The sequence below is a fragment of the Lepus europaeus genome, chromosome 12, assembly GCF_033115175.1.
Source record: "Lepus europaeus isolate LE1 chromosome 12, mLepTim1.pri, whole genome shotgun sequence".
NCBI lineage: Eukaryota > Metazoa > Chordata > Mammalia > Lagomorpha > Leporidae > Lepus > Lepus europaeus.
In genome coordinates, this window is record NC_084838.1 from 4,888,399 (window position 1) to 4,910,238 (window position 21,840).

Sequence of the window (21,840 nt, forward strand, 5' to 3'; positions counted from 1 at the left end):
GGAAGGTGACCTCCAAGCCCAGGGTGGGAAGGGACTCGGAGGGAGGGCCTTCGCGGGCCCAGGCTCCAGGCGCCGGAACTGGCGAGCTCCCGGGCCTGGGAGGAGGGCAGGGCCGAGGGCAGGCCCGGGGACCTTTACCCCGGGAGCCGGGCCTGGCCCGCAGGGGCTGGCCGGCCGGCTGGCTGTCTCTGCCTCCGCGGGGGCAAGCAGGAGTGAGGTGCCTGGCCGGTGCTCCACCTGCACGGGCAGAGTCAAGGGGTCTGGGCTGGGGGTGGAGGAGGTCGGGGAGGCCTCCCCGGTCCCGACGTGGCTAGGACCCCTGTGGGATGCTGGCATCCCCCATCCCGGCCCTCCAGTTTGGCTTCCTGCTGTGCACACTCTGGGAGGCACAGGTGACAGCTCAGGTACTTGGGTCCGTGCCACCCACGGAGGAGACCCGGATGTGGCCTTCCCAGCCGTTCTGGGCATTTGGGGAGTGAACCAGCAGGTGGGAAGTCTCTGCCTCTGCCTTTCAAATTAACAGGAATACATTTCTTTAAAATGTTTAATATATCGGGGCCCAGCATTGTGGCGTAGGATAAAGCTGCCGCCTGCAGCGCCGGCATCCCTTATGGGCATCGGCCTGGGTCCCAGCTGCTCCACGTCCCATCCAGCGCCCTGCTAATGGCCTGGGAAAGCAGCAGACGACTTGGGCCCCTGCAGCCGCGTGGAGACAGAGGAAGCTCCTGGCTCTTGGCTTTGGCTTGACCCAGCTCTGGCCGTTGCAGCCATCTGGGGAGTGAGCCAGCAGATAGATTTCTCTCTCTGTTTCTCTCTCTCTCTCTAACTCTTATTTATTTATAAATAAATCTTTAAAAAATTCAAATAAGGCCGGCGCCGCGGCTCACTTGGCTAATCCTCAGCCTGCAGCGCCGGCACCCCAGGTTCTAGTCCCAGTCAGGGCGCCAGATTCTGTCCCGGTTGCCCCTCTTCCAGGCCAGCTCTCTGCTATGGCCCGGGAAGGCAGTGGAGGATGGCCCAAGTGCTTGGGCCCTGCACCCCATGGGAGACCAGGAGGAAGCACCTGGCTCATGGCTTCGGATCGGCGCAGCGTGTTGGCCGTAACAGCCATTTGGGGCGTGAACTAACAGAAGGAAGACCTTTCTCTCTGTCTCTCTCTCTCACTAACTCGCCCTGTCAAAAAAAAAAAAAAAATTCAAATAAGTAAAATGCCAACACATTATGCAGCCTCCCTGCTCTCCTTCCCAGCTTCTCTTTTTTTTTTTTTTTTTTTTCTCTCCTTAGCATCAGTCACAAAGGGAACCCGGGTGTCGCTAACTGTGGTTTTGCCTCATCCTCCAGCAGAGACAGCCCCAGCAGCGACAAGGCCGCTCTCAAACCCCCGTGAATGGGCAGGCAGGAAGGGCAGCTGTCCTGGGCCCCTGGTGGCGCGAGAGCACCCGGGACAACCAGACAGCCCTATGTCGGGCAGCGGGGATGACGGGCGGTGGGGGTCTCCTTTCCTGCCCGCTTCTGCAGTGTTCAGATCTCGGGGGGGCCCTGGCAGCTCTGAGCAACCCCACCCAGGGTTGAGTGCCTGTCAGCCCCCCAGACATGCTCCCAGCTTCTCCCTGGAGTCCCCAGCCCAAGCCCCAGAAACCGTCTCGTGGGGACCCGTGGACTGCTGGCCCCAGGAAGCTCATCCATAAGAGGCGGTGGGCAGAGCATGGACCGCAAAGGCTGCGACTGGGCCCAGAGCTGGAGGGACCTGGTTTGGACGTGGGGGCAGGACATCCCAGCCGCGGGGACCAATTCAGAGGGCACCAGTGAGGGGTCCAGGGAGAGGGCTCAGAGTTAGCCCCGGGCCTGGCCATGCAGCCTGTGGGGACAGAACCAGCTGCAGCGAAGAACCGGGTCCTCCTGCTCGCTCACTGCCCGTGTGCCAGGGGCTGCAGTGGGCACTGGGGCACCACTGGGACCGAGGCGGGAGCTCGCAGATCTGCCCCACACCGATGACAACACCGCAGGACAAACCCCAGCACAGAGCGGAGAGGCCGGGGGTGGGGGCACACGGAAGAAACATTGGCCTGGGAGCGTGGAGGCTCCCAGCAGCTCCACGGCCTCACGCCCATCCTTTGGGAAACATTTGCTGAGCACCTACTACGTGCCAGGCCCCTGGCAATGCGGACAAAGTCCCTGTCATCCTGGAGTTTATAATCTATTGCCGGGAGAGGGGAATAAACAGGAACAACACGCATCAGTAAAAATATCTCAGGGCCGGCGCCGCAGCTCACTAGGCTAATCCTCGCCTTGCGGCGCCGGCACACCGGGTTCTAGTCCCGGTCGGGGCGCCGGATTCTGTCCTGGTTGCCCCTCTTCCAGGCCAGCTCTTTGCTATGGCCCGGGAGTGCAGTGGAGGATGGCCCAAGTGCTTGGGCCCTGCACCCCATGGGAGACCAGGAGAAGCACCTGGCTCCTGGCTTCGGATCAGCGCGGTGCGGCGGCCATTGGAGGGTGAACCAACGGCAAAAGGAAGACCTTTCTCTCTGTCTCTCCCTCTCACTGTCCACTCTGCCTGTTAAAAAAAAAAAAAAAAAAAATCTCAGAAGAGGCCGGCGCTGTGGCATAGCAGGTAGAGCCACTCACTGCCTGCAGTGCTGGCATCCCATATGGGCACCAGTTCAAGTCCCGGCTGCTCCACTTCCAGTCCAGCTCCTTGCTGATGACCTGGGAAAGCAGTGGAAGGTGGCCCAAGTGCTTGGACCTCTGCGCCCATGGGAGACTCAGATAAAGCTCCAGGCTCCTGGCTTCCACCTGACCCAGACCCGGCTGTTGTGGCCATCTAGGGAGTGAACGAGCAGGTAGTACATCACCTGTCTCTTCTTCTCCATGTGTCACCCTGCCCTTCAAATAATAAATAACTAAATAAATCTTTAAAAAAGGATTGTTCATGGAGAACGTGGTGGGTGGGGGGCGGGGGGCCCAATTAGGCCAGGGGCGGCGGGGCAAGGCAGGGTGGGAGTGAGGTCGAATTGTGTACGGCTGGGTCCCTCATGGAGCGGTGGTGGCCGGAGCAGAATCCGGCTGACCAGAAAGGACTGCGCTGTCAGCCAGGAGGCGGCGGCCAGGCCGAGGGGTGTGGCAGGCACCACGGTTGCACCTGGAAGGCGCTGTCTGCCAGATCGGGCAGGAGTGTGGGACACAGGGGCCCCGGGTCCACAGGCAACCCCAAGCCTCTGGCTGAGCGCCCGGAAGACCCCGCCTTCTACTTGCTAGAAAAGAGAGTGGGCGGGTTTGGAGGCTGGGTCGCCTGGCGGAGTGGAAGCCACCTCCTGAGACCCGCGAGAGCACAGGGGAGCTGCTCAGCCAGGGGTGAATCCCCCCCGGTGTGTGTGCGTGTGTGCGCATGTGCGTGTGTGTGTGTTCGTTCTGGAAGTCCCAGGAAGAACGTGATCCAGGACGGAGGGCAGTTTGCAGGAGCTGGTGGGGCACAGGTGTTGAGGGCCCTCTTTGTGTGGGTACAGGGGCTGGGCCTCGGCCACAGCCTGCATCCTGACCTCTCGCTGGACGCTCGCTCGTTCACTCTCCGAGGCTTGGTCATTCTCAGAGCCCAGAGGTTCCGCTTCTTTCTGCCATAGGATTGGAATAGGATTTGATGTTTCCAAGGAGAAAAGTGCAGCCCGCCTCCGAGCTGGGGTACCAGGGCCCGAGCAGCCACTCGAGGTGGGAGGAGCGACAAGACGTGAATGAGCCCAGGAATGTGAGTGGCGATGGATCAGATAAGGGCGGGGCAATGAGAGAGGGAAAGGTATGGGGGTGGTTCCATGGGGGGAAGGGGTCAAAGGTTAGGGGGTTGGGGCAGCTCCCTGGGGGCTGCCCAGGGCACCCAAGGAAGGGAGGGATGCATTTTTCAAGATGGGGCCAGGTTGGCCGAGGAGGGAGATGTCTGACAGCTGCCTGTGTGTGGCTGCCAAGTTCTGTGCGTGAAGGAGGGAATAAACCAGCATGTGCAGAGGGGCCCACGGGCACGCGTGGTGGGGCAGGCGTTGCACGCAGGGCTCACGCCCCACCTGGAGGCCAGGGTCGCGGGTGCAGCCCCTGCTTGCAGCACCGGCATCCCATACAGAAGTGCTGGTGGACTCCTGGCTGCTCTGCTCCCGATCCAGCTCCCGGCTAATGCACCTGGGAGGCAGCAGAGGTGGCCCAAGTGCTCGGGTTCCTGTACCCACCTGGGAGACCCGGATGCAGCCCCTGGCTCTTGGCTTTGGCCCGGCCCAGCCTCGAACGCTACAGCCATTTAAGGAGTGACCCAGTGGCTGAAGGCCTCTCTCTCTCTCTCTCTCTCTGCCTTTTGAATGGATAAATCTTATTTAAAAAAATTAAAAGATACCACTTGTTGGATACCCGTATCCCACATGGGAGTCTCTGGGTTCAAATCCCGGTTCCACATCCAATCCAGCCTTTTTGTTTTGTTTTATTTGTAAGAGTTTGTTTATTATTTGAAAGAGTTACAAAGAGAGAGAGAGCAGAGAGACAGAGAAAGATCTTCCATCCACTGGTTCACTCCTCAAATGGCCACAACGGCCAGGGTTGGGCCAGGCCAAAGCCAGGAGCCAGGAGCTTCTTCAGGGTCTCCCATGTGGGTGCAGGGGCCCAAGGACCTGAGCCGTCTTCTGCTGCTTTTCCCAGGCCACAGCAGAGAGCTGGACTGGAAGAAGAGCAGCTGGGGAAAGAACCCGCGCCCGTATGGGATGCCGGCATCACAGGAGGGAGCTTTACCCGCTGCGGCACGGCGCTGGTCCCCAATCCCGCTTCTTCCTAATGGGCTCCCTGGGAGGCAGCAGTGACGGCTCAGGTGCTGGGGGCCCTGCCACCCACGTGGGAGACCCGGACGGAGTTCCAGGCTCCTGGTTCAGCCTGGCCCAGCCCTGGCTGCTGTGGACAGTAGGGGAGGAAACCAGTGGATGGAAGTTGTCTCTCTGCTCATCAATTACATTTTTTTTTTTGACAGGCAGAGTTAGACAGTGAGAGAGAGAAAGACAGAGAGAAAGGTCTCCCTTTACCGTTTGTTCACCCTCCAATGGCCGCTATGGCTGGCGCTGCGCCGATCAGAAGCCAGGAGCCAGGTGCTTCTCCTGGTCTCCCATGGGGTGCAGGGCCCAAGCACTTGGGCCATCCTCCACTGCCTTCCCGGGCCACAGCAGAGAGCTGGCCTGGAAGAGGGGCAACCGGGACAGAATCCGGCGCCCCGACCGGGACTAGAACCCAGGGTGCCAGCACCGCAGGTGGAGGATTAGCCTAGTGAGCCACAGTGCTCACTGTGGGCATTGAATACATTTTTTAAATTCCAAGCTTTACTTAGGGTTGTAATAACCACATACCCTGATATGAGCTGTGTGGGATGTGGTCTCTGGCTGCAAGATGCCACACTGAACAGGGGCTAGTGCAAGGCCATTTTATTTCCTTTTATCAGTTGCATTTATTATTTTTTAAATTTTATTTGTTTGAGAGGCAGAGTTACAGATAGAGGGAGAAACAGAGAGAAAAATCTTCTATCCCCTGGTTCACTCCCCAGATGGCCACAATGGCCGGAGCTGGACCAGTCTGAAGCCAGGAGCCAGGAGTTTCTTCCATGTCCCCCACACAGGTGCGTGAGCCCATGCACTTGGTCCATCTTACGCTGCTGTCCCAGGTACATTAGCAGGGAGCTGGATGGGAGGAGGAGCAGCCGGGACTGGAACTGACGCCCCTATGGGATACGGGCGACGCAGGCGTAGGCTTTGCCCACCATGCCACAGCGCCGGCCCCGCATCTGTCTGCGTCTTTATCGTGACAACGCACATAGCATGGCCTTCATCCTGTGCAAGCTGTATCTAACCAGACGAGCTTTGTTCGGGGGGACGTGGATGAGCACGTGCCCGTGTGTGTGCGGCCCGGTACTTGGAGACCCGGGTACGGCGGGGGGCGGGGGGGACCGTCACTGCGTGCTGCGCTGCCGCCCCGCACCGGAGCCCGAAGCTCCTCCGAGTGGCACACAGGCTGCCTTCCACAATTAGCTGCGCTGCTTCCGAAGCGGAAACATGTTGTCGTCTGCAGCGAGCTTCGGGGAGCAGCTGCCAAGACTCCCCCGGCCCGGATTCCCAGCCCCCACTCCAGGCGTGGGGAATCTGAGTGAGGCGGGGTGCGGCCTGGGGGGTCTTGTCCGCCCCCTCTCGTTGCAGGAGCGCGATCCAGGAGCTTGCTCAGCGTCCCCCACCCCGCCCCCAGAAAGCTCCAGGGTGACGGGCTGTGTGTGGGTGGTGGGGTCCAGTGAGCTCAGCAAGTCCAGGTTCAGTGACCCCCGAGCTAGCTACATCCTGGGCTCTGGCCACCTCCCCAGAGCTCTGCCCTACAGGGGCCTGGGGCGGTGAGGGGCTACGGGACAACCCCTCAACTCCTTGGGCCCCACCCGTGACCCCTCACAGCCCCCAACCCAACCCCCTAAAGAACCATTCTTCCCACAGCAAACCTGAGGGCTGCAGCCAGAAGTCCTGGGACCCCCTGGGCCACACCTGCTCCCTAATGGATCCTCGAGGCTCACCCCTTATCTCTCAAACCGGTCTAATCCAGCCTGCCCCAGCTCTCGGAGCCTGGCTGCCCCAGAATCTTTGCTGCCCATTCCCACACCACCACAGCCCAGCCAGAGTGTGGCTGAGCCGTTCCTCGCAGTGGGGGGCCAGGGAGGGCTCTGCATGGCTCCCCCGCAGGCACCTGCTGTCCCCTTGTCTCCTGGTGGCTCTGACAAGCCACCATCTCAGCCCCTAGGCCTTTGCAGATGCCCCTCCCCCGCTGTGGCAAACACGCGGGCCTGGCCTCCAGTGGCCGGAAATGTGGGGGCTCCAGCTGACACCGTGGGGGTCCTCACACACACACACACACACACACACGCCAGGTTCCGAAGGCTTGAATGAAAGGGAAAGAATGGGAAAAAAAAACACACCATGCATATATTTTTAAATTTTAATTCCACGGGATAAGTGGACGTGTTTTGGATAAGGGGAGTTAAGTAAAATAGACTGTTTAGATGAATTTCGGGCTTGGGAATTTGGCACAGCACCCAGGTTGCTGCTGGGATGCCTGCGTCCCAGTACAGAGGGCCTGGGTTCGAATCCTGGCTCTGCTTCTGACTCCAGCTTCCTGCTAATTCGTGCCCTGGGAGGCAGCAGATGGCGGCTCGGGTCCTTGGGTCCCTGCCTCCCACACGGGAGACCCAGGTGTCGTTCCTGGTTCCCGGCTTCATCCTGGCCCAGCAGCTGTGCCATTTGGGGAGTGAACCCCTGGATGGAAGAGCTCACTTGCTCTCTCCCTCCACGCCCGCTGTGTTACTCTGCTTTTCAAATAAATAAATTGATCCGGCTCCCTGCTAATGCACTTGAGAAAGCAGCTGAGGATGGCCCAGGTCCTTGGGCCCCTGCACCCACGTGGGAGACCCGGAGGAAGCTCCTGGTTCCTGGCTTCAGCCTGGCCCAGCCCTGGCTATTGTGGCCATTTGGGGAGTGAACCAGAGGATGGAAGATCTCTCTCTGTCTCTCCTTCTCTCTCAGCAACTGTGTCTTTAAAATAAATAAAACAAGTCCTTTAAAAAATTAAAAAATGAGGGGCTGGCACTGTGGCGTAGTATGCTAAGCCTCCACCTGTGGCAACAGCATCCCATATGGGCGCCGATTCCAGTCCTAGCTGCTCCTCTTCCGATCCAGCTCTCTGCTATGGCCTGGGAAAGCAGTGGAAGATGGCCCAAGTCCTTGGGCCCCTGCACCCATGTGGGAGGCCCAGAAGAAGCTCCTGGCTGCTGGCTTCAGATTGGCCCAGCTCTAACTATGGCAGCCATTTGGGGAGTGAACCAGTGGATGGAAGACCTCTCTCTCTCTCTCTCTCTCTCTCTGCCTCTGCCTATAACTCTGCCTTTCAAATCAATCAATCAATATTTTTAAAAATGCACAATGTCAAAAACCTCCAGGGACCAGCGCTGTGGCACAGTGGGCTAAGACGCTGCCTGCAGCATCAACATCCCATATGGGCGCCGGTTCGTGTCTCGGCTGCTCCACTTCTGATCCATTTCCGCACAGGGCAGCCATTGTGAGCACTGCTGACACACAAGCTGTCAGTCTGGACTACACTACCACTCTAATTATCCCTGACAAAGGAAAAAGGACTCATTTTGATTGCACTTCCCCCGGAAAGGACGGCATACCTGGAGTCTGAGTGTGGGCCCGGCGCCAGGCACGCGGCCTCTGAGTCTCGGGGACAGCGGCCCTGGGGGCACCTGCCACCTGGCAGGGCTGTTGGCTAGGCTTCCAGGCCTTCCGCATCTGAGCTGCGTGGATCTGTGAATGAGAAACAGGTGCGCAGCCCATCTGGTCTGGGGACAAACAGCTCCCACGCGTGCTCTCCTAGGCATCTGCAAGTGAGAGGGGACCCCACAGCACCCTCTTTCCCAGCGCCTCTGACATGGGTACAGCACAGCCGTCGGCAGCTGGAATGTTCCACCTGAGTCTGGCCGCCTGTGGAGCCCGGGGAAGGCATGCCCCCTGAACTTGACCTTCCAACAAGTGTGGAGCCCCAAGTGAGGGGCACAGCCGGCTGGGGTCCCAGCGTGGGCTGGCGGCCAGTGGAGGTGGAGGTTGGAGGAGGGCGCACAGCCCACTCTCTGGGGTTTGAGGGCCCCGGGGGAGGTCAGCGGGCCCTGGCTTGCAGGGTGATCCGGCTTGAACAGGATTTGCCCCTATTCAAGCCGGCAATGCCGCCCCTGGCCAGTGGTTCGGGGTGGGGACTCAGGGTGCCTGGGAGTGGGCCTGCCCCGCTCTCCCTCTCTGTTTCCCACTTGCCGGGCGATCCTCCCTCTGCACGCCTTTCAGACGCCAAAGCAACCTTGGACTGCGAACCTCCCAACCGTGAGCCCTGGATCAACCCACTTCTACCTCCACGGCTTCCCCCAGGTCTCTAAGTAATGCCAGGCTGAGAGCACGGGGCGAGCAGCCTCCATGCCAGTGAGGGCAAAGGGGCTTTGTAGGAAGGGCAGGAGGGGCGGCAGGGGCACCCGAGGGTGAGGACAGCGCTGCGGGGAGCTGGGACCCCTCCCCCGATGGCTGCAGAACAGGGGCTGGGGGACGAGGAGACAGCTGAAGCCTGGGCAAGGAGGGGGCAGGACCCAGGGATCCCGGGACTGGGAGTGAGGGGCGGGGCCCCGGGTTCCGGCCACGCCTCCCTCTCTGCAGCCCTCGGCTCCCGGTTCAGTCATCAGCGAGACTGACAGGCCGTGCCAAGTCACAAGGCCACCGTGGATGGGGAGGGCGGCTTGCAAGGCTGCCTGGGTGGTGGTGGGCATGTCCCACAGAGAAAGCTGGGTGCGTTATCTGGAAGAACGGGAAATGGAGACTGGTCCGTGGGAGAGCTGGCGGCAAAATCCAGGACCCCCTCTGTCTCAGGGGCAGTTTCTGGCTGCAGTAGCTTCCCCAGGGCCTCGTGTCCCTGCCTGGCCCACCTGCCACCTGCACGCCAGGTGAGTCCCAAGGCCCCAGGCCGGGAGAGATCTGATTGGCCCATGTGAGCCGGGAAAGGGGGCGCTTGGAAGACACCCTGGGTCCCTGGACCACGGAACCCAGGAGCCCTCAAAGCTGGGAGCCACGAGGGGAGACACCGTGCTCCAATGTGCTCATTCCCCAGGGAAAGGAGACCCAAGGATGGCTTCTCCATGTTCCGTGGCTCCAGAGCTGCTGGTGCAGGAGCCCAGGCGTGGAGCCCGCAGCGCCTGGCCTGCCCCAGCTCGTCGGCCTGCTGCCTGCTGCTAACACCCACTGTCTCCCAGGCCAGGCCCAGCCCTGCGCAGATCCCAGGCAGAGGGCCTGGGAGAGGCCTAAGCAGGCTCCGGGTCCCCCCCTCCCCCGCCCCAGCCTGAGGCAGCTCTGAGCCCAGCAGGGGCCCCTGGGCCAGGGCTGCCTGTGCCGGCTCAGGCAGCAACGTAGATAGCACTGCTCAGGGAGGGCAGCTGACTCTTCACGCCCCTCTTCCTTGGCCTTGACATTGTGTCTGTCTCCTTGAGGCCACACACGGAACCCCATGATGCCCAGGCCATGTGTCCCCAAATGGCTTCAGTGGCCGGGGCTGGGCCAGGCCGAAGCCAGGAGCCTGGAACTCCATCCGGGTCTCCCACGTGGGTGCAGGGACCTAAGCACTCGGGCCACCTTCCGCTGCTTTCCCAGGAGCATTAGCGGGGAGCTGGCTCGGAAGTGGAGCAGCCGGGACTGGAACCAGAGCTCATCCGGGAACAGGCAGTGCAGGTGGCGGCTTAGCCTGCTGTGCCACAGCACTGGCCCCTGACATGGCTCTTGGGCAACAGCTCTGGCCCCAAATGGCCCCACAGCTCACGTGCTGGAACCAATGCCCTGCACAGCGAGCTAAGAGCGGGCCCTCACCAGGGGTCTGTGCTCACAGACGGAGCCCTTTCGGGAGCAGGTGGCTTTTGGGGGGGGGGGGTGGCTGGTGCTGTGGCGCTGTGGTTAGGATGCTGCTGGGACCCCCTGCATCCCACATCAAAGCCCCTGGGTCCGAGGCCGGGCTCCGCTTCCGATCAGGCTTCCGGCTGATGCACACCCTGGGAGGCAGCCGGTGATGGCTCAAGTACCTGGGTCCCTGCCTTCCACAGGGAAGACCCGGATGGAGCTCCTGTCTTCCAGCTGGCCCAGCCCCGGCTGCTGCGGGCATTTGGGGAGTGAACCAGAGGGTAGAAGCATTCTTGACATCTCTCGCCTTTCAAACCAAAGCCTCTTGGGCCGGCCCACACTCTCGCCCTGCTCTGGGGCCACAGGGAGGCCCTCAGCGGATGCCTCCTCTGCCCCTTGGGCCGCGGCCTGCACTCCCGTGGCTTAGGAAACCCGGCACTGCTTACAAACCTCCTGGCCTGTGTGTTCTGTGAGGACAGCAGGAGTGGCCCAGACCCTCCTCCGAGCTGCGGCGTGGACGGGGCTCCTGGCACGCCCCGCTGCAGGAGTGAACACGGCCTTGTTAGTAACTGTCCACACCCGCCCGGCGCTGCAGCCTCTGGACGCCTGGCAGGGCCCAGGGAAACTCAGCACGCGGGGCTGGAGCAGGACCGCCAATCACCGGACGAGGAGGCCGGAGCTGAGCCGCACTGAGCAGGCAGCAGGCAGGGCCCAGGAGCCCAAGCGGGAGCTCTGCACGGGTCCCAGGTGCAGTTCCAGGTTTGCTGCTTCCGGTGTGGCCCCGAACCTCAGCTGGCACCGCCGGGCTCCTGGCGCAGGGCTCCGTGCTGGCTGTGGTTGGCTCTGCTGCCCTCTCTGAACTCGCCTTAGAGTGGGCAGGGGGCGGAGCTACCGCGGGGCCAATCCAGCCCATCACGGTGGCTCCAGGCTCCGACAGCCCTGTGGGGCACACCGGCCACCTGTAACGACCCAGAGGGCGCCTGGTAAGCGTCCCCCTGCCCCTTTCTTTGCTTGCTATGTCCCCATCAGTGGCCGCCTTCAGGCAAGGCTTGATCCAGGACTCAGGCTGATGCCTTTGTCTCTGGTGCTGTACTCGGTGCTGCGGCAGCGGCTGGGACTTCCGGTTCAGGGTTCCCATCTTCCTGAAAGTGACCCACTTCTTCCCCAGTTCCCGGTCCACCTGCTGCCGAGACTCCGGGGCTGGCTCTCACTGGCCCAGACTGGCACGGATGAGGTCACTTGTCTGGGGACAAGGGACGCATCAGTCGCCTTCAACCAGCTGGGGGTCAGGGCCCACCCAAACCACAACCCCCAGAGCTCCAAGGCCCAATCTTCGACAGGGAAAGGGGCTGAAGGCCAGTGGCACAGACAACAGATGTCCCGATGTCACTCTCACCACCGGCCACGCACCTGCTGTTCCCTGGCCTGAGCACCTGCCCCATCAAGCTCGCACCCCACCCAGGACCGTCTGTGTGGGGCTGCCTCCATGAAGCCCTCCTGGAGCACGCCCAGCCAGCTCTCAGCTCGGGCCCCTGTGTGTCTCCTCCTTTGTGAGGGCTTGAGAGCCACCTCGCAGGGCACACGGTTCACCCGCTGACCGTGTGCACCCCAGAGGTCCCCCTCAGCATTTCAGAACACTGTCCTCACTCCCTTAGCCTTCGGCCCTCACTAGCCCCGCTCCTCCAGCCCCGGCGACCCCCGACCTATTTCCTGTCTCTAGGGACCTGCTGCGCCGGACACGGACACGGAGCTCGGACGTGGTGTGAGCTGCTTCCCTCCCCAAGCACGCAGCCGCGAGTGTACAGGGCGCTGACCTTGCTCCCGGGCGAGGCCGGCCCGCGTTTGATTTCCCCATTTCTCAGCTGCAGGGCGGCCGGGCGGCTCCCGCTCCGGGGCGGGATCATGAATGGTGCTGCAGACAAGGTTTCGTGTGGACCCATGTCTGGGTCCCCAGCTCTCTCGGCTGCTCACCTAGGAGGGGGCTCCGCGGACCACCCGGGGACTCCACATTGCCTCTCTGCCCCCACCAGCAGGGTAGGGAAGGTTCCGATTTCTCGCCGGCCTCCTCACATCTCTTTGCGATTCCAGCCGAAGGGGACCCGAGCAGGTGTGGGCGCGCCACCGCGCAGGGGGCAGAGGTGCAGGTGACCGATGTCCACTGGCCGGAGAGCGGGTGCAGGAAACGAGCAGACACGCGGTGGCACAGGGGCAGGAGCTGCCTGGGGTGCCTGGATGCCGCCACGGAGCACCGGGGTCGGGTCCCGGCGGCTTCCTGCCTACGCACCTTCCTGGGAGGCAGCAGGTGACAGCTCGGGTACTTGGGTCCCTGCCACCCACGTGGGAGCCCTGGATTGAGTTCCCGCCTCTCCTGGCTTCAGCTATGCCCAGCCCCAGCCGCTGCGGCCATTTAGGGCGTGAACCAGCAGATGAGTGATACCTGACTGCCTTTCAAATAAGGTTTTAAAAGATTAGTTTTGAAAGGAATGAAATTCTGACACATCACAACAACACATCACAACACAGATGAACTTTGAAACCATGCTAAATGAAATACCTAGTTATTTGTTGCATGGTTTTTATTTTAAGACGTATTTGAGAGGGAGGGAGGGAGGGCAAGAGACTGTGTCCTTATCTACTGGTTCACCCCCCAAATGCCTACAGCAGCCAGAGTGGAGCTGGGGCCAGTGCCAGCGCCAGCTGTTGGGAACCCAATCCAGACCTCCCGCACAGGTAGCAGCAACTCATCTCTGTGCCTCCCAGGAAGCGGCAGCCAGCGGCTGGAGCTGGGTATCAATCCCAGGTACTCGGCTGTGGGATGTGGACGTCTCAACAGGTGCTGTCTGCACACCAGGCCCCAAGTCTGCCCCAGCAGCTGGGGTTTCCACAGGTACTGCGCCGACTCTGCACATCACTTTGGGGAACACTGTAACAATATTGTGCCCCATGAACGGTGTGTCTGCCCATCTATTTATGTTTTACAGTTTTCAGGGTGTTAAGTTTTGTACTTCGGTTAAGATTATTCCTTTTTAAATGTATTTATTTGAAAGGCAGAGTTGCAGAGAGAAAGGGAGAGACAGAGACAAAGACGTCTTTTATCTGCTGGTTCATCCCTGAAATGGCCGCAATGGCCAGGGCTGGGCCAGGCGGAAGCCAGGAGCCAGGACTCCACCCAGGGCTCCCACGTGGGTGGCAGGGGCCCAGACACTGGGGCCCTCCTCTGCTGATTTTCCGGGCATATTAGCAGGGAGCTGGATGGGAAGTGGAGCAGCTTTACCCACTACGCCACAGTGCTGGCCCCAACGGTTGCTGTGTGCTGATCTCACTCTTCTGTCTGCCGGCACCTCTGAATGTCACTCTGGTAACACACGGCAAACAGGCTGGGCGCAGGGCAAGACTGGGGCCAGGCAGTCACCCAGGTGAGGAGGGCAGCAGGCAGGGGCGGGAGGAGGCAGGAGGAGGAGGACTTGGACAGGACAAGGGATGGGGTGGGGCCAGGTTTTTCGCCTGGGTCCTGCGCATCAGGACTATGGCGGGTGGAGCACTTCCTGTCCAGGAGTGTGGTTGTGGTGTGCCCAGGACAGGCGGGCAGTGTGGTGCATCTGGTACCAGTGCCCGGGATGAAGTCCCACCTCCGTCTCTAACGCACCTGGGAGGAGCAGGTGATGGCCCAAGTGTTCAGGTCCCTGCCACCCATGTGGGAGACGCAGATGGCGTTCCTGGCTCTGGCCTGGCACAGCCCCAGCTGTTGCGGGCATTTGGGGAGTGAACCAGCAGGTAAAGATCCCTGTGTCTGGGGCTGCCCCCGTGGCACAGCGGATAAAGCTGCCTACGGCATCCTAGGTGGGCGCCAGCTGCTCCACTTCCCATCCAGCTCCCTGCTAATGTGCCCAGGAAAGCAGTGAAAGATGGCCCAAGACCTTGGGCCCTTGTCCCACGTGGGAGACGCGGATGAAGCTTCTGGCTCCTGGTTTCCGTCTGGCCCAGGCCTACGCCACAGCCCTGGACCCTTGAGGCCACCTGGGGAGTGAACGAGTAACTTTAGATCTCTAACTCCACCTTTGAAGTGAGCAAGCAGGCAGGAACTACAGCAGTGCTGGGCGTCGGGGCAGGGCATGGAGGAGGCCCAGGACCAGGCAGTGCCACAGCATGGCATGCGGGACAGGGACAACCCCAGGGGGCGGCACCCGGTTGTCAGAGCGAGGGCGGTGGGGACCGCGTCCCGCTGTGTCTCATCTGGGGGCTGTCCCAGCGGGGTGCAGGGTTCCTCACAACCAGAAAAACTTGACTGCCGATGGGAGGGGCCGAGTGAGGTGGGAAGGGGGCGCCCTGCGCGGGCTCTGGGACAGCGGCTCGGCTATGCTGGGAGGGAGGAGGGGACGCCGCAGCCTGGCTGCCACCTCCAGTGTGGCCCCTGTCCTCATCTCTGGGTGACCGGTGGTGGGGGGACTGGAGCCACCTCCAGGGCTGTGAAGCGGCTGCCGAGGCCACAGGTGCAGTTCCTCACGTGTGTGCAGTCGGCGCTCCCTGCAAACCGGGCCGGAGCGGTTAGGACCCAGCTGCTAAGTGGGTCACAGCAGCCCCCAGGTCCCCAAACGGCTGAGCAAGCTGCCCTTCCTGGAGTGGGGGTGCACCAGCCGTGGCCGAGGGGCTGGGCCCAGAGATGGGGGCAGTCAGCACTCTCTCCCCTTACCGTGGCCCGCTGTGCAGTCCCAGGGAGCGAGGTCTCAATCTGCTGAGGTGACAGGAGTGGGGCCCCCGGGCAGCGGTGACAGTGAAGGAGCTCCTCCCCAGGGGGGTCTAGAAGGGCTCATCAGGGTCCTGGGCTTCCAGCAGGGCCCATGGGGTGCTGGGACCCAAGGACTTGGGCCATCCTCCACTACTTTCCCAGGCCATATCAGAGAGCGGGATTGAAGTGGAGCAGCCGGGATTCAAACCGGCACCCATATAGAATGCCGGCACTGTAGGTAGAGGCTCTACCCGCTAGGCCACAGTGCTGGACCCTCGCTCTTTCTTTCATTTTATCTTCAAAGGCAGAGAGCCACAGAGAGAACCTTCCATCTGCTAGCTTACTCCCTAAACGTCTGCAACTGTAGGGGCCGGAGTCAGGAGCGGGCAGCTCCATCTGGGTCTCCTTGTGGGTGGCCGTGAACCATCACTGCGGCCTCCCAGGGCACACAACGCGGAAGCTGGGATGGAGGGCACAGCAGGGACTCGACACCTGGTGCTTGGAGATGGGATGCAGATGTCCTAAGTGGCATTTTTTTTTTTTTTTAAATATTTATTTGGAAGGAGAGAGAGAGAAAGAGATGGATGTTCCATCTCCACTCATCAAATGGCTACGACAGCCAGGCCTGGGCCAGGCCAGAAACCAGGAGGAATTCCAGCCTGGTCTTTGTTTAAGAATCATTTTATTTTTTAAAAGAGTTACAGAGAGACGTAGAGCCAGAGAGAGAGAGAGAGAGCGAGAGCGAGCGTGAGAGAGGTCTTCCATCTGCTGGTTCACTCCCCAAATGACCACAACAGCCAGAGTTGAGCTGATCCGAAGCCGGGAGCCAGGAGCTTCTTCTGGGTCTTCCACGCAGGTGCAGGGCCCAAGGACTTGGGCATCTTCCACTGCTTTCCCAGGCCACAGCAGAGAGCTGGGTCGGAAGAGGAGCAGCCGGGACTCAAACTGGTGCCATACAGGATGCCGGCATTGCAGGCTAGGGCTTTAACCCACTGTGCCACAGCACCAGCCCCTGGCCTGGTCTTTCACATGGGTACAGGAACCCAAGCACTTGGCCATCATCTGCTGCCTCCAAGGCACATTAGCAGGGAGTTGGATCAAAAGTGGAGCAGCCGGGACTCCAATACGGGATGCTGGCATCAAGAGGCAGCTTAACCCACTCGCCCAAACGGCCCCATGAAGGACACCGTCATCTGTGCCACGTGCCTGCTCCAGGCCTGGGCTTCCCTACACCGAGCCCACGGCAGAGCCAACGGCTGCGTTTCCCATCAGGGGAGCTCAGCTGGTTGTCGTGGAGAAGGAAGCAGAGACCAAGGACAGCGGCGGTCCTGTTCGGGGCCATGCAGCTCTGGGCAAGGTGGGCGCCTGCCCCAGCACTTAGGTAGGGACAGCGAGGTCCGGGACGCTCCCGGCAGCATCACAGGGAGTGGCGCGACGCAGACGTGGGCCCCACAGGAGCCCTCTGAGGTCTCACACACTAGGCCTTCAGGGGACTGGGGGCCAGCACAGGTGGAGCACCACCGGCTTGGCCAGGGCACGCCTACCCCTCAGCTGTCCCCCTCCTGGGCTGCCTCGGCAGCTCTCACCCGACTCAGGTCCCAAGGCCCCAGGGGTGTCAGGGAGCACACACGGCCACTGAGGCGGGCTCACCCTGACCCTCGTGGAGGCCGGAGGATGCAGCCGACATCACAGAGACAACCACGGGGCGCTTCCTGGCGTCCACTGCGCGGGGCCAGGCCAAGGCCTGGACTTAACCCCTGCCCCGCACAGGTGGGAGGAGCCGGCCTGGGCTGTCAGCGCGGCTCGACGCTTCCTAGCTGGTGGGGGCTGTGGCAGGGCCTTCCCGGGCCCCACAGTTCTGAAGGCAGAGTTCCGGCGGGAGAATCATGGAAGCCGGACGCCGCTCAGCTCAGTCGGAGTCCAGGGCGGCGAATCCACACGTGGGACGTCCCAGCTGTGTTTGGGGCAGCTGCCGGAAGGGGCGGTTCTGAGGGAGCGGGCAGGAGGGGGCTGCGGGGCTGCGGGAACCTCCCATCTCTGTACTGGAGGCCGGCACTGCGCACACGCTTACCAGAACTCAGCCTAAAACAGACCTGGGTCTAAACCCTCCAGGGAAAATGAGGGGCTTGGGACCGAACGGCTGAATGGCTTCGAGGGGGCACAGCCATCTGGTGACACCGCCAGGAGCAGCGCGTGAGCCCGTCCCAGCGGGGGCTCGGCCCCACGGCTCTGCCAGGGGTGGCAGCAGCACCCGGGCCGCCTGACTGGGAAAGCCCACGCGAGCCCCAGCGTGGACACCTGTAACTCGCAGCTGACGCTCAGCCGTCGCCTTCTAATAGCCTCTCCACAGCTCTGCTAAGACACCTGGAGCTCCCTAGTGGGTGTCGCCACTGTCAGGGAGAGAAGTGGGAGGCAGTTAACTAATTGAATGAACGAGACCCACAAAGAAAGAGGAGGAGAGGGAGGTGCGGAGGGCGCCCGGGAGGCCGCACACACACACTGCCGTCACAGAGCCTTTATTGTACACATGAGCAGTACCTGACCCGACCCCGCCCGTCACGTTTACATAGATACTCTGCCGCGGTCGTTACGGCTAGAAGGTTACCGAAGCCCCCTGCACCCCAGTTTAACCTGAAAAGCCAATGTCACTTGTAGACCTGCAAACCCCTGCTCAAACCCAACTTCTGGATTCCAGGCGTCTGTGCCCCTGGGGTCACGTGCACAGGCAGACGCAACGGACGGCGCCCAGAGGCGGCAGAGGCCGGCACTCCCTGGTCTTGCAACCTCACAGCACCTTCCGCACTGAGGAGGCTGACCTCTGGCCCCGCCGCCGGCTCTGGCTGCGCCACATCACATCGCTGAGAGCTGACTGCCACGGGCCCCTGGGCACTTCCGCTCCTCTGACCTCCACTGACTATTCTAACCCCCCTTCCGATGGCCAGCTGCAAGCTGCCCGCCAAGAATCCCCTGATCTGGCTGACCGCGGCCCACCGCGCCCCTCAGGGGGTCTCCCCCACACGGTGTTTTGGGGTACGCGCCCCGTGCGCTAGCCGAAAGGCAGCGTTCTTCCAGCACGGCCCACGTGGACAGGCACAGCGGCTTCCCCAGGAGACCGGGCCCACCGTGCAGCACCGGCATGGCCCAAGGTGCGCGTCTCACAGACCGCCCGCCCGCAACACCCGGGGAAGCGCGTGAACGGACCTTCCAGGACAACTGGGTATTTCCACATCGATGCCTTCTTGATAAACCAAGAGGCACGGGTGCAGCAGAAGCCATCGGCGCACTGAGTCCTGCAAGGAGAAACGAGCGGCAGCCCAGGCTCCGGGATGCAGCGCGCGCTGTGAGGGCGGAAGGGGGACCTGCAGCAGCCTGGGTCCAGGCGTCTGGAGCTGGGCCAGCAGCCTCAGGCCTCGCCCTAGGGGCCTCCTGGACAAAGGCCAGGACTTGAGATGAGTGGGCTCCTGCACTCCCCTCTGGCAGCGGACTTGCCATGCTCTAATGAGTAACCCCCCCCCCCCCCCGTGAGACCTCCGCACACGGCTGCGGGGAGGGAGACGCCGCCCTGCACCATAGCCTGGGCTGGAATCCTACGGCAAGCCTGGCGGAAGGGAGGGGAGGGGAGGCTGTGGGGCCAGGGACAGTGGAGACCCCACCCTGAGTGGCACGTCCAGGGGCAGCCCGGCTGTATGTGACGTGGTCTGTTAAAGGAACCTGGACTGAGGCCAGGGCCTCTCACACGGGAGCAAGGCCCCGGCCCGCCCACCTCAGGAGCCAGAGGTGCCAGCCCACCAGTTCCAGCCGGCATCCTGCCCGCATCACTGCTAACCTTGGAAGCATGGAGGGACCGCGAAACAGACAGACCCAGTCCTTGCTGCCGTCAGGAGCTGGGGTCGGGGGATCAGTGATGGCTCCTATTGTCCAGAAAACGGTTTTCTAGCAAAATGCATGCAACTTGTTAACCTCGCGGCTGGCGGCACCTGCAGTCCACGCAGCTCTCCACGGAGCGCGGACATTCTGGGGCAGCTCTCTCCACGGAGCGCGGACATTCTGGGCAGACAGGGCAGGGAGCACAAAGCACAGCTATAAATACCAGCAGCAGTTCTGCCACGTGCAGCCCAGCTCTCCTGCCCCCAAATACCGCAAGGGCTCCAGCATCCAAACACGGGGTGACGCCAAGCCCCAGAGGACTCTGGGCATCAGGCAGCAGGGAGGCCGCTTGTGAGCTGGGGGAGCAACCGGCAGCAGCCCCAGCAGAGCCGAAGGCTGGGTCGCAGCTCAGGCCATGGACGAGAGACATTCAGACAGGGCGGGAAGCTGACAACACTGCTTGGAAAATTGGAGCCGTGACCGGCTTTGCCACCTTGGGCTGAAGTTCTGAGTTCCGGTATCACCACGCTGGCTTGGACCCTTCCTCTAACCCCGGCACAGGATGGGCAGCCAGGCCCCGTGCCGGACGCTGTGGCCAGTGTGCCCTCTCACCCGTGCAGCCCTGTGCTGAGGCCCGCGGGCTGCCATCTGCAGCCACCAGCCACTGGGAGCGAGCAGGGCGCCTGCAGGGAGGTGCGCCCGGCGCTCGGGCTGGGCTCCGTGCTCCTCTTCCCTCCCTCACTCCCCTGCCTGCACCCCAGTCTGGGAAATGGGGACCCCTCCTGGCAGGGAGGGGTCATCACACCTCTTGCTCTTGCCCAGGAGCCCAGGAGGGCCTGGGGGGTCACAACCTGAGACTCCACTCCTGCAGCACTGGTGTCGCTGATGCACAGGAACATGGAGTGCCACCCCACCCGTCACACAGCTCCGAGACAGTAAAACATGAAAGTGAACACTTGGGGTACGCCTGCCTTCTCCCCAAGACGGGACAATCCACACCCCCAGAGGCCCAGGGAGGAGCATGTTCTTTGGGAGTCAGCCAGGGGTGGGCTGGGCAGAGCTTGGAGGGGAGCGAAGTGCACAGCGACCTCACTTCCTCGGGACACTCAGGGAGTGACCCCAGCACAGAGATGGCCAAGAAGGGACCTGGGGCACTGTCACCCTCGGCCCCCATGGCGTCTCACAGACCCCAACTGGAGATGAGAAAGCAACCCCAGGCGCTGCTGTCACCCCGGGTGTAAGCCCAGCAGGGGTGCCCTGGGCTTGCTGGCAGCCCCCAGCCCTAAGCATCAACGCTCCTGCCGGCGCCATCTCTGGTCACAGCGCCTCTGAGTGTGTCCATCTGCGACTCAAAATACTGCCCACCCCCAGCCCAAGCGTGGTGAGAGCTGCCGTTCTGTCACCACTCAGACGCCCCCACGCACTCACTTCCCCCCGCGCCTTCCCTGCAACATGGGCCCCAGCCCGGTAACACCTCTCTGGGGAACCCGCGCTTGCCCAAGGGTTTGCTGTACTGAAGCCCCGGCCGAAACACCACCTTTCTGGCCCCTAGCTGACCCGTAAGGAAATTCCTTCCCTTCTTCCAAGAACAGACACGGCCCTGAGAGGGAGGGAGGGGGGCGGGGCAGGTGCGTGGGCAGCCAGGGCCCAGGCTCTGGGAGCGTCTATATCCTTCCGTGCACCTGGCAACACAGACCCCACAGTGCTGTCAGACGCCCGGCCTCCGGGGCTGTCAGAATCCGGAACGAGGGTCTGGGGTCGCAGGGCCAGGAGCAGAAGGCAAGGGCTATACTCACTTTGCTTTTCCACGGTACCTGTCGGCCCCTCCCTGCACTGTACCGTGGAGACAGCCCGCCCGTGCCTCCTGCCCAGCCACCACCGCTCCCTGGGTGCAACACGCACGGGGCACAGCTGCGCCCCTCAGTGCTCCCAGTTAAAAAGGAAAAAAAAAAAGAAATTTAAAAACAGATTCTCTTCCTTTTATCCTCCTCTGTCCCTCCCCCCACCAAACGCTCCCACCTGAGGAGTCCTAGCTGCCTGCCACCAGCCGCAGACCCAGCTGAAAGCGAGAGGCTGGAGGCGGCCGCGCCCGCGCTGGGGCTGTCGGGAAGCTCCTGCTGGCCAGCAGGACCGTCAGTGTGTGAACAGTCTGTGCCGGGCGCTGTCCCCAGCCGGGCGCCGGCCCCCGGCGGGAGATCACGCCGTGCCCGCCCAGCCGCCCGGGGGCTCCACGGATCCGTTGGTTGCCTTCTTGACCTTCTTCACGTTCTCCATCACCCCAGACGCTGTCACTCTGAGGAAGGAAACACAGCAGTCAGGGAACCGCCTCGTCTCAGACGCCCTGCAGGCTGGGAGCCCTGGCCAGCTCACTCAACCTCTCTGTGCTAAGTATAAACACGTCCCGCTTTCCAGAAGGGTCGCAGGAAACCAGTCTCCAGAGCACCCACGACAGCCGACCTTACCGACCACTATTCACCTCCTGCCGGCCCCCAGGAGTTTAATTTATTCTTTAATTATTGATTTGAGAAGCAGTTAGAGAAGGAGAGAGGACTTTCATCCACTGGTTCATTCCCCAAATGGCCACAATGGCTAAAGCTGGGCTGATCCAATGCCAGGAGCCAGGAGCTTCTTCTGGGTCTCCCACATGGGTGCAGGGGCCCAAAGACTTGGGCCATCTTCTACTGCTTTCCCAGGCCACAGCAGAGAGCTGGATCGGAAGCGGAGCAGCCAGGACTCAACCCAGCGCCCACACGGGATGCGGGGGTGTGAGCCGTCAGCCCCTGCAGGGTT

The 21,840-nt window shown here is 61.9% G+C and overlaps 1 protein-coding gene across 1 annotated transcript in view; it reads right to left on the reverse strand.

Moving 5' to 3' along the window:
* Window positions 1-17,639: 17,639 nt before the first annotated feature.
* The window catches only part of GPR107 (G protein-coupled receptor 107), a 74,423-nt gene continuing 70,222 nt past the window's right edge, over window positions 17,640-21,840 (reverse strand). The window contains exon 18 of the mRNA XM_062207375.1: window positions 17,640-21,343. Coding sequence (XP_062063359.1) covers window positions 21,247-21,343 — 97 coding nt within the window. The 3' untranslated portion in view covers window positions 17,640-21,246. The remainder of the gene's footprint in view (window positions 21,344-21,840) is intronic.